Consider the following 17,813-nt stretch of genomic DNA (forward strand, 5'->3'; position numbering starts at 1 on the left):
TGTGAAAGATAGAATGAGCTACCAAGTAAAATTTTTAACATTGTATAAACATATGAACAGATTTGAAATTTTAGACAAATCATAAGATTGGACAGAGCTGATACACTACACAAAATTAGGAGGATATTGAAGTCGTCCAGGTAAGAGATGATGAGAAAATGCAAGTTGGCGTGGTTTGGCACATAGTAATTGCTCAATAAATCATAGCCATTAGAGAATCAAAGGCAGGGATGTAGTGGAGATGTATAAGAAGGGACATTTAAGGACTCAGTATCTGATTGGATTGGGAGGTAGGGGGCAGAGTCTCCTCCCCTGACTTCAAGGTCTTGCTTGCTTGGTGGTGCTAGGCTAGGGAGCACTGGTAGAGTACATGATTCTGTTGTCCTTGGGAGTAGGAAAGGAGAAATGGCATTTTCCCTTTTGGATGAGATGAAATTGGGTTTGGGATTCAGGGTAATTGTCTTAGTTGGATTTGGGAGTCATTGTGTGATAGCTAAGCTTTAATGTGAATGAGATCACAAAGAGATAGCGCATGATGTGAGAAATAAGGCAGACCGAGGTCAAAATCCTAGAAGATGTTTAAGGAGGAGATAACAGTCAGCCATACGAAATGATCTTGAAAAAATAACCTAGATATGGTCTAGAAAAGTCTTTCATGGCTGTGGCAAAGAGGAGATGAACCATAATTTGAAAAGAGAAGTTTCAGTAGCTGAGGAAGGGCAGAGGCCTGATGACTATAAATAAAGTAGTGTGCAAGTGAGAAAATAGGGACCCCAGTGTCAACCACTATCCCTTTAACATAGTTAGCTGTGAAAAGAGAAACAGAGAGGAGGACAAACTCAGAGACAAACATAGGCTGCGTGGAAAGATTTTTGGTTTAGTTTTTAAAGGTAGGAGAGATGTTGCCAGCCTGTCAGTTACTTCTTCCAGTTAGCTTTTCAGCTGTGTCGCAGCGTGCCTCGGGAGGAGGGGAAGTGTCTCTGATGCTCCTGAACACAAGTATTTCTCAGAAACAGATGGCCAGATAAACAGACTGGCCTGGAATAGCTCTACAGGGAAGCACCCCTTTCTGGGCTTCTCTCCCAGGTGCTGTTCCTCGTGCTAACTTCCTGTATAGTTTTTTCTCTCTCTATTGTCTGCCTGGCTGGCTGCTTGCCTCTTGTTTAAGATGGCTCTTGTGGCTGTATCGGTGCCAGGGAGTTGGCTTGTAAAATACCTGTGTCTGTGCAGGCTTTAAACCAAGGTGATGCACCTCCCAAGCCACCAGCACCTGGCCCTTGTAGTCTGTATTGTCTGCTTCACACGTTCGATTTGGGCAACCAATTCCTATGAGTGCCCAAGGGGATAGAGAACTAGGCCAGGCACAGTGAGAGATAAAAGAAAACCTTTGCCCCAACGGACCTTAAAATCCAAGGCATAGGATAGTCTTGGAAAGAATGATGACAGTGGTTCTTAACTTTCTGGGGACACATAAATCCTTTTGAAAAGTTGATGAAAATGATGTGCTTTCACCCTATGAAATAGCACATGGAATTTAACATAAAATTTCAAGAGGTTTATGGACTTGCTAAATTCCGAAGTGGTTTATAAAGCTCATGTTAAGAATGCCTAAAGAGTTATTGTTGCTCTATTAGTGTGTGATCTTGGCTAAATAATGTTTCTGAGACTCAGTTTCCAGATTATGCTGCCTGTCTTGCAAGGGTTTTGTGAAGACTAAGTGAGAAAACATGAATAAAGTGCTTAGCACAGGGTCCAACACCGAGCTGATGCCCAACAAATGTTATTTCAGTTTAATGTGTGTTACGGAGAAAATGAGCAAGATGTTAGATAGGAGATATAGCTAACTCACTGCAGTGTTCTCTAGTAATAAAGTCATTCCGGTATTTAGTCGTTACTTGTTGGCAAAAGTATGTTTCCCATACTTTAGTAATTCTCTGCCTACCTTTTGAAAGTTTGCTTATCCCAGTCCCACCTGGACAATTACCCTTTTAAAATATTTTTAAAACATATATACTTGCTAGGAAAGAACTTCTGGATCCCTACCTTAAATAGAAAACCCACTTTCACTTGCCTTAAATATAAAATAACAGTAACAATAAACGTTGGAAGTAAACAATGAAAATTAAACAATGTTATAAATTCCAGTTAGATACCAGTGCTTACCTAGGGCTTTGAGCCTGGAGCCTGCTCTGTGATAAAGGGGAGTTTACTGTTTGAGAGAGAATACTTCTCCTTGTATACAGAAGAACTGAAAGAGAATCCAAAAAGGAATCCATTTCTTACTATGTGATTCACAGTCATTTAATGCCCTGGCCCTGCTCGGTGCACTAACTAGACTTATCTTCCGTCTAGTTCATCCTAAAGAGATGTCCTCCCTTTAGGAGACATTAAGTGAGGGTAATTGCTCCCCTCGCCCCACGCCAACTAGAATAGTGAATTCTGTGGGGGCAGCGGCCTTATATCCACCTATCCCACCGGCCTTGTCCAGGACAGGAGTGCAGCAAAACCCTTATCATGTGAGCTCCTAGAAACAAGGACACTCAGAGGTCCCCTGCTCCCCATTCCGTTGCTGGATCAGATTCTGTGCCTCCCTCACAACCCGGACAGCTCCGGAGTTTAATATTTTAATTGGGCAAGCAGCTGAAGCAATCTGAGTGCTGCCAGGACCTCTGCGGTGTGGAAGGGAGGCTGTGGGCATTGCTCAGAAGCTATCCGCCTGGGAAACTGCTTTTATATAGATTGTACGCTACCGATTAATAATAATAAAAATGCAAAACCAAAATTGCCTAAAGATGATTTTATCCCTTAAGCCATGTTATTTTATTATTATTATTATTATTATTATTATTGGGGGTGGCTAATGAAACTCTACTCAGCAGCCCAGAGGAAAGAGGACTCGCCCTCCATCTCTTCCTGGAGCTGTCTCTGCTGCCCCGAGTCACCCTAAAGCCACCCGCCTCTTACCCTAGCTCCTGGGCCCTGGCCGACTGGATGTGATCGCGGGGAGCTAGGTGCAGCGCAGCCTCGGCCTCCGGCCCAGCCGCGCCTCTACCTGAGCGGGGCCCGCCCCCCGCGCACCGGCCAGCGCGGGCACCTGGCGGTAGCAGCGGACACAGCAGCAGGAGGAGGCGCCGCGCGGGGCGGGCGTCGCGGGGCCGCGCTTGGCATTCCTGAGTCGCGGTAGAACTTTTTCCCAAGAAGTCCCACGTTTGGAGGCCGGAGGAGCGGGACGGGGAGGAGAGACCAGAGTTCCTGGAAGGAGCAGCAGCAGCAGCAGCCCCACAACATGGCCTCCTCCGCCTCCTCCTCTCCCGCGGGCGCAGAGGACTCCGCTCCTGGCCAGGTGAGCGCCGCGCCGCCCCCCTACCTGTGGCTGCCTTCACCCAGGGGCACGCGGGGACCCGGGCGGGCGGGAGGCCCGGGCCGGGGGTCCCAGGCTTCTGGAGACTCCCTGGAGTCCTGCCTTCCTGGGGGTGCCAGGCGGTGCCGCGAGGCTCCTGGAGGGCGAGCGGAGGGGACCCGGGTCCTGCGGATCGTGGGGGCCCAGTTGCGCCTGGAAGTTGCGACCCGGGAAAAAGGCGAGAGCTCGAACTCGGTTCCAGTGCTGGAGCATCCCCAGGAGAGAGGGGGGCCCGAGGACTTGGGGCTTCTGCTTGGAAACATTCGTTTAGAAAAAGAAAAGCGGGCCCCGGGCTCAGTACGTCCTCACCTCGGTCTCTCGTTTTGGGGCTTCTCTGTTCCTGGCTCGCCCCTCCAACTCCGTGCCAGGCTGAACCCTTCCTAAGGACACGATTAAAGCAGGCTGCAGAGGCTGCACGTTTGGCGGGGAGGAAATCACCTGGTTCTGAAAGTTACCTTCAGAGTTAGGCGTTTTTTGTTTGTTTATTTTGTTTTGTTTTTTCTTTTTCTTTTTTGAAAGTGAGTCGATTTAACTCCCTGAAAGTATAGAATATACTTTATATATTCAGACAGAAACGTGCAGAGCAGGGTGGCTCTCGTGGCAGTGCCCGGGGATGGCTTTAGTGGGTTTACCTTCTCGATCTCCGAGAGCCTTGTAAAGGCATGCAAACAAAAACACGAAGTAGAAATCGGGTGCTTGACGACCAAAACCGCAGCATCAAGGTAGTCTCCTTCTTTCCACCCCACACCCCTCAGCAGATTGCCACCTTTACGCCCGGAGGCGTTTAATAGCAATTTTGGCCACGGTGTGTATAATGTGGCATAATTGGTTTAAAACACTCGCTTATGTTTGCATGTGTATAGAATGGCTAGGGAAGGGTTCCTGAGAAAAAATAGTTGTCCCGGGAAGGGGAGTTGGGGAGACAAATGAGAGGGTGAGGAGGGAGACTTACCTTTCACATACCTTTTAGGACTTTTGTTTTTTTAAATCGTGGGCTTGCATTACCTATTTTCGCCAAAGAATAAATACTACGTGTTTTAAAAATGAGGCACATTTGAATCGTCTTGAAAACAACAGCTCACCTAGTTTTAAGTTATGTAGAATTGCCTTTGAAACACACATCTTGCGCATGTCATGTTTTTCCTTTAGTTGTCATCTCTAAAAATCCTCGGGGAATCAGTGAGGAGTCTTCAAAAGAAGACTCTGAAGTTTGGACCAAGTCAATTTGTGGTTTTGATTGCTACCTGGATTCTGATTTTGATTTTGCTTGTTTGAGAGTGTGGGTGGTCTAATTTTGGAAGAGGTCACTTTCTCTTATTAATAAAAGCATAGAGGAGTCATCCTGGGGTTATACCGTACCTCATTCCAGGAGGGTAGGTCAGGGCAGGTAGGCTTTAGAAGGAGACAGTCTCAGAGTGGACACAGATTGCTGCTTTAGCAGTTCAGGCAGCGTTATAATCTGCTGACCTGGGCTCAAACCGGTGCATGTTTAAGGAAGCAAATTTCTGTATTGAAAGTGAATGTAAAGTTAAAACCACAGTTCTGAAACAAAAACTGACTGAAGCAAAACAATCCTTTGAATATCTCCAAATCAGCTACTAATATCTGGAGGGCCAACTTCTCTTAGTTCTCAAATCAGTGGAGGATAAATAAGTGAGTTTTGAATTTGGACTGTAGTTAGATTGTTATTTATGATGGTTCTCAGTGTTCTTTTTGTTAAGGCATAAATAAATATGTTTCATAATCTACACAGTGATGTGTTAGGTTCCATAGCAGATACTGTAGCTCAAGATCCTTCAGACAATGTAAAGGTCAATGATGTGTTTTGGAATCCGAGGAAACAGTGTGGATTCTGAATCTGTTTGCATTTTTGTGGTGGTGCTCATATTAGTGTATGTATATCTGTGGTTTTCTTTTTTTCAGTACTTATTTTTTTTCTTTTTACAGTGATCATGAGTTTAAAGAAAGTAAGTGTGCCTAACTCTAGAATAATATGTTGATAACTGAGAAGAATATAATTGTTACGAACTCTCAGCAGTTTTTCCCAGGTTAATCTCCAGTTAGTTACTTCTTTATTTAAAGTTATTCATTTTTATGCACAAAATGTCTGTATATTTTTGTAGAATGTGTTATTGTAATTATAGAGAATCCGTATAATCCAAATTGGAGATTATATAAAATTCTAGCCTATGTAAATGGCATTTTTACTTTTCTGAATGAAGTAAATACCTGAAACTGACACGTCCAACCATCTGACACTTTTACACAAGATTGATTCTGAGTTAGAACACATAATGAATTTTAATTGGAATGTTTAGCCTTGATACAACTTCCCCAAACTCACATTATTAAAGTTTATCCTTCTGGAAAGATCAAGGTTACTAAAGATCTAATCAGATCTGAAGTAACTTTTCCCTGTATGTATTGACTGGGCTGCTGTTCATATGACTATATCCTTGTCTTGCAAATGTGAATGCCAGTCAGATGCCGGGTTAATGTCAAGGTACTTGGAACAATAGGACCATTTAATTGCAATTTTTTATTTTCATCCAGTATTGACATATGAAAATAGCTTAAAAATTTTCAATTGCCTTCTATGCACGATACAATTTTAAAAGTTGTTTTAATGTAGTCTACTTTCTCCTAGATATGTGTTTTAAGTACTAGAAGCTCAGCTGTTATTAGTTATAATTTGAAAGTTCTATTAGAGCAGGCATGATGGTTTATGCCTATAATCCCAGAACTTTGGGAGGCCAAGATGGGAGGATCACTTGAGCCCAGGAGTTCGAGATCAGCCCTGGCAACACAGCCAGACCCTGTGTCTACAGAAAATGAAAAAATTAGCAGGGCATCGTGGCAAGTGCCTGTAGTCCCAGCTACTCTGGAGGCTGAGGTGGGAGGATCACTTAAGCCTGGAAGGTTGAGGCTGCAGTAAGCGATAGTCACACCACTACACTCCAGCCTGGGTGGAGTGCAGTGAAGTGAGACCCTGTCTCAAAAAAAAAAAAAAAAAAAATGAAAATCTTTTAGCATTAAGTACAGTGTTTATTTGAGGACCATGCATCTTTTTTCCTGATTAGACTCTAAAAGATGTGGTAACATTTCCAAAATCTACATTCATGGTTGAAATACGTCCTGGACACTTGTCTTAGCATGCTTGAAGGTGGACAAACAAAATCTTCCAAAGGGTTTGTCCATTCAAAAGGAAGGAGATTTTTCCAGGAGTTGATCATATTCCTCTTTGACTGTGAGGGTGATATCTGTGGTACCAAAATAGAAGCAATTTGTTGATGTTTTATGGAAATTACTCGTGAATTTTCTCTCTTAGGAAGGTCTTGTATGGATTAATTACCAAGTGTCATGTGGTGTGATGGGCAAGAAGAAAGCAATCACATGGATGTTACATGTTTTCAGTTCTGAGCAGATGGTGGTATTTTTCCCAGAATAAATTGCCTCTAGTATTTGATGTATATTAATAACCTGAGGCTAAGTGATCTAGTGTTTGGAGTTAGAGCTTTAAAATATGAAATAAATTATTTTGGTGTTTTTTTTTTTTTTTTGATCAGATGATGCTTTGGCACTGTCATTTTCAGATGGTGTTAAGAGAAGGGAAGTAATGAAAAATTGGCCCTAACATATATTTTGGACCTGGCCTGATAGAGGAAGTTAATTTGAATGCCAGAACTGAAGTTAATTTGAATGCCATTGTTGAATTAAGAACTATGTGTTGCTAAATTGGAAAGGCTGTTTTCCTATGTGTTTTGAAGATAACTATGGTGATTTTTTGGTAGCTATTATGTCATCTAGCTGCATTTCTGGGCTGTGCTACTTCTCTGGGGGATGCCCAGGCTTCATGCTACGGATATACTCTACAAGTGTAGGGCTTCTCTTTCCCCACTTTTTTCATGTCATGATGCTTTATAGGGAATCTGGCAAAAAGCAGCTGTGTGATTGCAGTTTTGCTCATTAGCATCAAACATAGGGCTTGATACACATTAACTCCAATTAATGTTTGTTAAATTAAGAACCTAAAAATGATAAGGACCTGATATTCAGATTTAGTAGCAGCTTCCATTATTTAAACAACATATACTTTTAAGCTCCTGTCATGTAAAAGGCACTCTTAGGTACACAGTGAACACATGGGTTATGGGTTTTACTGTTAAGTAAAAAGAAGTATATAATCCAACTAGATAGAGAAGACATATGCATCTTGAAAATATAACTGCATTGTCTAGTAATAATAACAATCATGATTTATTGTGCCTCTCACAGTAGATTCTATGTGCTTCACAATAAACTAGAGGGTGAGTATTGTTACCCACCACCCCTGGCATTTTATACATGATGGCATTTTATACATAATGAAATTGACCTTCAGGAAGACTATACAAGTTGTAATTTGGTAACCTGAAATTGGGTTGGAACCTTTGTCTGGTAACTGATGGAGAGACCAATGGTAGTAAAACCAGGAGTCAAGGAATGAAGTCCCCATTCTCCAACTAACTAGTTTTGTAACCTCAGAAACGTATCACCTCCTGGGCTTCCATTTCTTCACTAGACGAAGGAGAGGGTTGGAATAAAGTATTTCTAAAGTTTATTCCAGGTATAACAGTCTACGATTTAAAAAAATTTAAATGCTAAAAGAGTTATGGACAATTAGTAATAAAGTGATACATTTCCTTGTTTCTAGGAAACACTTTTTCTCCTCACATTGGCATTCCTTATGTTAGAATAATTTTCCAAATGTTTGGAACTTTTACGTTTATTGTTTTTTTAAAAAATATGATTTCTTTTTCCCTGAAAATCTGATTTTAAAGCAATTGTGCTCCCTGTGATTGATGGCATCTTAGACGACAAAAATTTGTTAGTTCCAACAGGAAGTGGCAAGATGACGTCTCAGTGAATTTGTGCTGGTAATTGAATACTCACCAAAGAACAAGGACTTGGGTGTAGAAGAACGGAGACATTTCCCATAGTAGGTGGAGAACAATTGAGAATAACTGCTTGGCCTCTGTGGGTCCTTGAGGTTTTCTTTCTTTTTTAAAAAAAGTTGAAATATTATCAGTGGTATGCTGATAAAATGTCCTTAAAAGAAGAAAAGCCCTGAGTTGTAGCATTTGCCTATTCCTACCTCTACTATGGCTGATTTCAAGTTACCAACAGGCGATGAACAGGGAGTTGGAAAGAGAAGCACAGAATTGGTAAGCACACCACTTACATACAGTGAGATGCACGGATTTCATTTTCGGTTGGATGAACAGTTTTTTGTTTTGTTTTTTTTTTTTCAAATTTATATGACACCAGGTATCAGGCACACATGGGGAAGCACAGAGAAATAACTAGTTCTTACTTTTCAAAATGTCATAGTTTAGCAGACTGTTTCAATGATCTTTTAAGTAGAGAAAGGGCTCTTGCACTGAGAATAGTTGATTAGGTCTCTCTTTTTCCACTGAGAACAAAACAAATACCAAGTAGATCCTTAAATACCTAGATTAGATATGAGAGAACTGAGGTCTGTAACTGGCTTATTTGATATTGGGATGATGGATTATGATTTTTAAGACCCTGTTTCTAAGGATGTCAAGTTAAGCATAATAGGTTCTTGTTCTGCTTGTGTATGTGTTGCTATGTGTACCTGTCTAATTATCACCTTTATTGAGGTATAATTCACATACAGTAAAACTCACTACATTTAAGTGTCCAATTTGTTGAATTTTGACAGTTATCATACCCTATCACAATAGAATATTTTTACCAAGCTGAGAAGTTTACTTGAGTTCTTTTCCAGTTAAACTCCCAACCCTCCAGGAGACTGCCATTCTGATCTCTTTCACTATGGATGAGTATTGCCTATATACACATTTTGGTGTCTAGCTTCTTTCTCTGAGCATGATGTTATTGATATTAATCCATGTTGTTTTAGGTATTAGTAGATTATTCCTTTTTATTGCTAAGTAGTATTTCATTGTATGAACATGCCACAGTTTGTCCATTCACCAGACATTTGAGTTGTTTTCAACTTTTGACTCTGACAAATAAAGATCCTTAGAACATTTTTGTACAAAAATCCTTTGCCTTTCTTTTGCTTGCGGGGGGTGTGTAAGTGCTTAAGATTGAGATTGTAGGATCCAAGGTTAGCATATACTTAACTCTGTAAGAAAATATTCATGTCTTATCTCACATCTCTAGGGAATGAAATATTTTAGATCAGAGTGGTAGGGTAGAGGAAAACCCATTGGGGAAATTGTTCCTTTGGTGTTTACTTAATCAGAGAATTTTTAAAATGCAATTGTAACTATTGATGAAATGTGAATATTGAAAAAAGACATTGATGTTAAATAAGACTTTATAAGCTTGTAAAAGAAAGTATAGTTACAGAAGGAAAACAAGTTTTTAAAAACAGCTTTATTGTGATATAATTTATATACCATAGAATTCACCCATCTAAAGTGCTCAATTCAGTGAATTTTGTGTATTTACAGAGTTGTACAACCACCACCACAGACTAATTTTAGAAAATTTCTATCACTCTCAAATAGGAAGTACCCATTTACAGTAAAAAAGAAAAGAAAAGAAAACAAAAACAAAACCATGGTTTTAGAGTTAGGAACAGTTATGTTTTAGTCTGAGTTTTACTGGTGTGGCAACTGCATGACCTTGGTAAACTGAATCTCAGCTTCCACATCTTTAAAATGGGGGTGAAGCAGCTCCTTTACAATATTTGTGTAAGGATTATAACTAATGCACATAGAGCACTTGGTACGTAATGAATATTAAATAAATGGTAGTGTTTGTTGTTGAACCTTGTGTGCATCGTTGTACTTTCTGTGACATTTTGTTCATATCCTTATGTCTGCCTCTGCTACAAATATCTTTGAACCTGTCTTTTAGGCAGAAATTAGATGGAGTGGAAAGGAGAAACCTGGACTTTAATGAGCTGGGGTTTTCTGGCTGTACGATTTAATTGCTTGACTTGGCAAATCACTTGACTGTGTCTGTTTCCTTATATGAAGAATTAAAGTAATCACATCCATCTCGTGGGATTGTTCTAAGTGTTTGAGAGAAGCTATATGATGTGCTGATATAGTAGATGCTCAATAAATAGGAGCTGTTCTTCTGTGATATCATAAGCTACCATCGTTGAAGTAATTACAACATTCAAGGCATACATGGAAAATTTGGATGTGAACTTTGTGCATATTTGCTGTATAATTTTTTATATTTTAGGACTAGTAGAGGGCCAGGTACATAGTTCTTAATAAAATATTTGATGAAATAGATGCATAGAAGAGTAAACAAGAAAAATTATTTTCCCCATTCTTTTTCAGTTTCCCCATGTTTGGGTATCCAGGAGAAAGGTATATTTTCCAAGCTTTAGGCTCATTCACTTATCTCCTTTCTTTGTGGGGCTGGGATGGGGGGACAATAGTTAGAAACTTTCATTATAAGAACAAAAATAACACTAATTGCTTACCTTTGTAAGCAGCTATTTATGTATTTTAAAAAGTACTCTCATGTTATTTCTTTGCATTCATGTCTCACAACAACCATATCACGTAGTTGAAGTAGAGAGTCTCATTGTATTGAAAAGAAAAGCAAGGTTCAGAGGTAGACTTGTTCCCGGTTCTTATGGAGCTAATAAGTATAACAGCAAAGCCAAATGAGGGAAGGAAGGAATAAATAGGAAGCCTTGTGTACGCTGGTGGAAGCGGAGATGGGGGCTGCTGTTCTGGGAAGCAATCTGGCATTACTTAAGCAAATTGACTAGTTCTCTACTCTGTGACCCAGCAATTCCATTCCTACAGGTGGACACAGGAATGTGTACCAGAGGTCCCCAAGAGGACATATCCAAGGTTGTTTACTTCTGTTTTTAGTGGTGGAAGGGAATGGGAGGTAACTGAGTGAGCATTGCTCGGGGGAGAGGAAAAATGGTGGTTGCATGTCATGGAGTTGTCTGTAGCCGTAAAAGCAAAGGATTAGATAAACAGAAGGAACTCAAATGGATTTTAAGAATATAGTGCTTGGTGAAAAAGTAAGAGTGTGAAGTACATAAACATTAAATCCTTTATGTGAGTTTAAAATTCATTAGCCCAGCACAGTGCACATTTTGTAAGAGGACTTACATAAAATGCATCTTACATAAAGATACTCTCTAAACACATTAGAATGGCTGCCTGCGTGGGACCCAGAGCATCGGAGTGGGTATGGAGATAAAAAGGAATAAAGAAAGAAAATAATGATAATGTGCCATGAACCAGGAAGTATAGTTAACTCAACCCTCTGGATGGTGAAGTTAAACAAAACTAGACAATATGTTGTTATTTGATACTGTTTGAGTTCCTTTTATTGTGATTAACTCTGTTACCACAAGGCTTAACCAAAGAGATTCTCACATTATCATTATATGGGATGGATGTTCCAAGTGAAATAAAATTTGCATTGGTTTTCTAAGTTTCAAGTGAAATTTCAGAGTAGTATCTTTTTCTTTTTAAAATGTTTACAAGACAGTACATTTTATTTAGTGTGATTTAAAAATTAAGTTCCTTGTTAATTTTGCGTTTTGGATAATAGAGACTGATGTGCCATATAGTACTGTCAGTTTTTACAGAATTGGAATGTAATATGCTAAATATTTAATTCTAAAGTGATATTTCAAGTGTTGTATCTTTATCATACTTCATGGATTTAGAAGGTTCTCAGTATCCTATTGTATCTAAAAATAGTTTGCTGTGTGTATACTATCCTTAAAGGATTTCGATATGTAAATTTTGGGGGGAGGAGGGCAAATATATCACATTCTATTGTAATACTTGTTTTCCAAGTTTACTTTGAAGTATAATAGATCACCCTTTTGTGGTGGAGGGGACTAAAAACAATACAGACATACTAGGTGCAGTTCTGGAGGCCAAAAGTCCACTGTAGGTCAGCAGGGCTGTGTTCCTTCTGGGGGCATTAGAGGAGAATCCATTTCTTTACTTTGTTCCACTCCTAGAGGCTGCCTATGCTTCCTGGCTCTTGACCCCACATCACTCTGACCCCAGCTTTAGTCATCACATCAATCAGATTGCTTTTCAGTTTATCTTCCCTTTCTACTCACTATTTGTAATTCTGAGATGATAGTTATAGCAAATGGCTATAATTATGTTTTATGTATGCTGCACATTTTTGTAAAATCAGCTACCTTGGTTGTTTAAAAAAAGGGGCCCTAATGGTTAAAAGTTCAGCTCAAAATGGTCAGCCTTTGAGTGTCTACCCATTGCTACTGTAGAGGTGTTGCTGGTATTCAGTAGGAGAACTCTCCTGAGAAAACAAGTTCACCCAATTATTTTAATGATAGGTATAGAAGCTGGAGAGAAACTGATTACATCTTTGACCCCAGTGTCCACCTGTTTGTGAGTGGCATACAGGTGAGAGTTTCAGGTTTATCTGTAAAATGCAAGGAAAGTCTTAGCTCTTGTGTAAGAGTCTCATCTATACTAACGCTTTGTTGTGTAAGTGTGCCTCTTATAAATATCAATGAAATGTTGACATCAAAGAATGGATTTCAATGCTGTGTTTTGGTTTTCTCCGCAACTGAAATGAAATAGAAAAGGAAGGTGTTATGATCTTCAAGAAGGGATACAAAGAATGTCCAGAGTGTAAGTGGTGAAAATTAGATTCAAGAGCATGATTCCGAATTGTTCTGCCATTTAGCTTCCTCATATGCAGCCTGGGAATAATAATTCCTACTTCCTCTCAAGTCATAAGGATCAAATTGTATGATTTGGTAATTAATTCAAATTGCTTAGTGCTATGTGGAAATATTGATATAAGATTTTTTAATGTACTCTTCAAAAAATGAGCTGCTCTTTTCAATGTAATAGTTTTTCCATTGAAGTAATTTAGTGTGTTAGTTTTTGTGTTGCTATACAGGAATATTTGAGACTGGGCAATTTATAAAGAAAATAGGTTTATTAGTTGGCTCGTGGTTCTACAGGCTTATGGTTCTACAGGCTGTACAGGAAGCACGGTGTTGGCATCTGCTCCTGGTGAGGCATCAGGAAGCTTCCAATTTTGCTTCGAAGGCAAAGACAGGCATATCACATGGTGAGACAGGGAGCAAGAGAGAGAAGGGGAAAGTCCCAAAGTCTTTTAAACCACGAGATCTCTCATGAACTCACCCAGTGAGAACTCACTCATCACCAAGGGGATGGTGTTAAGCCCTTCATGAGGGATCTGCCCCCTTGATCCAAATACCTCCCACTGGGCCCCACCTCCAACCTTGGGGATTATATTTCAACATGGAATTTGGAGGGGATAAACATCCAAACCATATCTGTTAGTATCTTGCCAAATATGATAAATAATAGCAAATACTATCTCTGTGATAATGGAACACTTTAAAATTTGACATCATAAGAGATTTGGGATTGTTAGCCTCTCTTTGAGGTTGTGGCAATTAATTTTTTTTTAATTTTTAATTTTTTTTTTTTTTTAGAGACAGGATCTCACTTTGTTGCCTAGCGTGGAGTGCAGTGGTGCGATCGTAGCTCACTACAGTCTCTACCTCCTGGGTTTAAATGATCCTCCTGCCTCAGTCTCCTGAGCAGGTGGCACTACAGGTGTGCTGCCACACCTGGCTGGCAATTTTAAATTTTATTAAACATCAGGTATGCCAGAAAACTGTGCTTTCTTAGTCTACTGAGTCCAACAGAACAGGTGCATAAGCAATAATTAAAATTTCCTTGCAGCCCTGTCCTTCATTTTACAGAGTCTGGTTGGATTGAAAATCTGCTATGGGGTGTAAGGGGTATGAAATGGCATGGTTTAGATTGGTGCGGATGTCCACTTAAGTCTCCATGGAGACTTAAGTCTGTCTCAATGTGTATTACTGATCAGCCAGAAATTATTCAGATGTTTGAAAAATTAGTGTAATCAGTTGCTCTCTGAGTAGGGAAATTTGGGTTCAGCCTATCATTGAAAACGTATATGCGCTTGGCACAATCACTTCTGCAGAGTTTCCTCCCAACTGGTAAGATTATAGCCAATTTAAAGATTCTCCATGCTCTGAGATTTGAACTATAATGAAGGTGTCAATTAAAACTAGTACATGCTATTTTGCAGAACCCCCATGAAACTAATTTTAAGCTCTAGGTTTGCCCAGAAATTGATGAAGACTCTGTAGGGATGAGTAAATACCTTAATGTGCATTTATGTGGATTCTTGAAGCAGTTTTATCTGTTAGTAATCATTGTCTGCCCAAGTAAGATATCTGAGTCATTAACAAGACCTTTCTCCCTGTCTCATGGAATGAAGTACAAATCATTTCAGTACTACTCCACAAATGTCCATTGAATCCAATCCTCTCTCCAGCCCTATGCCACTGCTTTGGTTCTGGACTTCATCATTTTTCACTTGGGCCATTTGAACAACTGCTTAAAATTTCTCCTTTTTTCTGCCTTGTCTTTTAATAGATAGCTGGTCTCACCATTTATCTGGACAAAACAAAGATATGATGTCATTCCTCGTTTAAAAACCTTTTATGATTACCCATTATAAATAGGATAAAGTCCAAACGTCTTAGGGGGTTGTCCAGACTGTCTTTTGCCATTTTGACTCAAAACAATTTACCATTTTACTCTTTATTTTTGTGAAACATCTGATCCTGTGACCATGCTATACTTATTTTTTTTGACCTTTCTTTAAATGCAGTCTGCCTTTGCATTTTTCCACACCTACATACAGGTCTTCTCTCTGTTAATTTGTGCCATTCTCATTTTTCTCTTCCTGGCAAATCTTCCTTCAAGACAAGCTCAAGTACTCTTCTTCTGGGCAACTTTCATGGTCTTCTGCAAATGGTGACAGTCAGTCTATCTTCTATAGTGTTGTGGTACTTCATGTGCATTCTGCCGTCATGGCATTTAACACAGCTTATTGGAACTATTTAGTTACTGTTTCTTCCCGAACTAACTGGACAGTGGACTTCTAGAGGGTATTTTAACTAATTGGATATTTTTGTGTCTGCTTACTCACATCTAGGATCTAGCACATCTGGTGCTCAGTTGATGGCTGTTAATCATAAACATGCTTGGTTGGATGGTATTTACTAACATGGTCTCCTGTGGGACAGTATTAAGGTCACTTTGACCTTCAGAAACCTTCAAAAGGGCTGGGCTTGGTGTCCCATGCTTGTAATCCCAGCACTTTGGGAGGCTGAGGTTGGCAGATTGCTTGAGCTCAGCAGTTTGAGACCAGCCTAGGCAATATGGCAAAACCCTATCTCTACAAAAAATACAAAAATTAGCAGGGCACAGTGGTGTGCACCTGTGGTCCCTGCTACTCAGGAGGCTGAGGTGGGAGGATCACTTGAGCCCAAGATGTGGAGGCTGCACTGAGCTGTGATCTGTGATCACATCACTGCACTCTGGCCTGGGCGACAGAGTAAGACCCTATCTGAAAACAAATAAAAAACTTTCAAAGATTTTTAAAGACCTATATTTAAGTCAGATATAGATATAGAAGATTTTGGAAATGTGTTGGAAATCTGACACGACTATACATTTATAATATAATTACTTTTAATTGCAAAATCTATAATTACTTTTGCACCAACCTGATAGTATTTTGTATTTCTATATTTTTGGAAGCTTTGACCCTGCAACAATTTTCTGCTAAATAACATAGTGTAGTAGATTTCATGGTAGCTGTGTGACAAGGGTAACTGAATTCATTTCTCAAAGACGCATTTCCTCATCTTTAAATAGGGCGCATCTCTCACAGGGTTGTTGAGAGAATTAAATGTGATCCTTCATGGAAAGCACTTAAAACAGTGTCTCGCACATTGCTACCATCTTATGATCATCTACTGTTAAAATTGAGTTTTACTGTGTGTGTGTAATATCTGTGCTAATATATGTTAATAATATGCATTTCTACTGTGTATTATCCTTGTAAAGAAGGGACATTTCTCATAAATTCTCTATTGCAAAAGAACATCAGATTCTTTTGGTTAAACTTCCTCCTCTTCTCTCATCCTCTTATAATAAAATGATGGGAATTTGTTCAACATTTTTCTTTAAAGTGATCTTAAAAATAGAGATTGATATAATTAGTTGATGTTAAAATGAAGCCAATCTCTCTTCTATTTGCTTATGATAGCAGCTAAAGTCTATGAAGATTCCAGTGATCTCATGCATAAAGCAAACCAGTGCCATAATGTGCTTACTGCGCCAAAATCAATGCCATATATTTTTGATTGGTTTATAAAATGTATAACCAAGTAATATAGCAAATAGCATCATAATTAAAGTCAGAAGAAGGGTTAAGAAAATATTTATAGTAATGTGACAAGATATTATATCTCTAGTATGCAAAGAACTTGTACATATTGTGAAGAAAAGGACAAAGTACCAAAAGGATAAATGGCTCTAGGCTATGAATACACACCTCATAGAAGGAGGAAAGTAACTGGCTAATAAATGTATGAAAAATACATTAACAAGTTACAAAAGACTAAAATGACTAATTTTCATTTGATAGCATTTTATTTTTCAGATTGGCAAAAATAAAGAATCTTTATAATGTTGAGGATATGGACACTTCCAAATATTGCTGATTTGAGCATCAGTTGGTACAACTTTTTTGGTGGGAAGTGTAGGCAAATGTTTAATCTCTTAAAATAAAAACATGCTTATTGTTTGTCACAGCAAACCACTTTGGGGAACTCCAGCAATAGAAATGAGAATATTAATATGTAAGGATATATTAATATTTACAAGGATGCTTATTACAGCAGTGTTTGTAAAGCAAAAAGACCAGAAACAAACTACATTTACCTTTATGGGACTGGTTGAATATATTTATGGTTTCTTTATTATATGGAAAGTGATAATTTAAAAGTGAGTTAGAGCTACAAATAGTAAAATGAAAAGATGTACATTATTTATTGTTAAGTAAAAAAGCAAGTTATCAATCAGTGAGTATTGCATAATACTAGTTTAAAAACAAAACAACAAAAAAACAAAAGAAAGAAGTCATACTATTTGTCTGAATTAAGGCCGTTCATGGATTTGGTTGTCTCAGGGGGATGGAATTTTGAGGGGAGAAAGATTTATTAGCTTTTCTTTCTGCTGTGTAGTTTGATATATTAAAATAAGCATGTGTTTTGTAATAAATCCAATAAAATAAAACACAAGAAAAGAAAAATTTAGGCTGAAGGAAAAGCAGAGAGCAGTTTTTCTCTTGGATATCTTTTCCTTGCATAAATTTTGTGTACTATCATTTGTTGTACATTTGGTCTTATGAGTGCTTCTTATTCACATCGTCATAGAATTCCCCTCTCTAAAATGGCTTGGTTTCCCTCTGAAAGGGATGGTCATTAAACAATTTTTTTAAGTGAAATACAATGGCTTGGTAACTGTGCTTGTGGAAT

General features: G+C 38.9%; 1 protein-coding gene across 2 annotated transcripts in view; it reads left to right on the top strand.

Annotated features, from left to right (window-relative positions):
* Positions 1-3,074: 3,074 nt before the first annotated feature.
* ANK3 (ankyrin 3) overlaps positions 3,075-17,813 on the top strand; it is a 701,337-nt gene continuing 686,598 nt past the window's right edge. For both annotated transcript variants that reach the window (XM_074002067.1, XM_005565791.5), the window contains exon 1: positions 3,075-3,343. In XM_074002067.1, coding sequence (XP_073858168.1) covers positions 3,287-3,343 — 57 coding nt within the window. In that variant the 5' untranslated portion in view covers positions 3,075-3,286. The remainder of the gene's footprint in view (positions 3,344-17,813) is intronic.

The sequence above is a fragment of the Macaca fascicularis genome, chromosome 9 (genome assembly GCF_037993035.2).
Source record: "Macaca fascicularis isolate 582-1 chromosome 9, T2T-MFA8v1.1".
Taxonomy (NCBI): domain Eukaryota; kingdom Metazoa; phylum Chordata; class Mammalia; order Primates; family Cercopithecidae; genus Macaca; species Macaca fascicularis.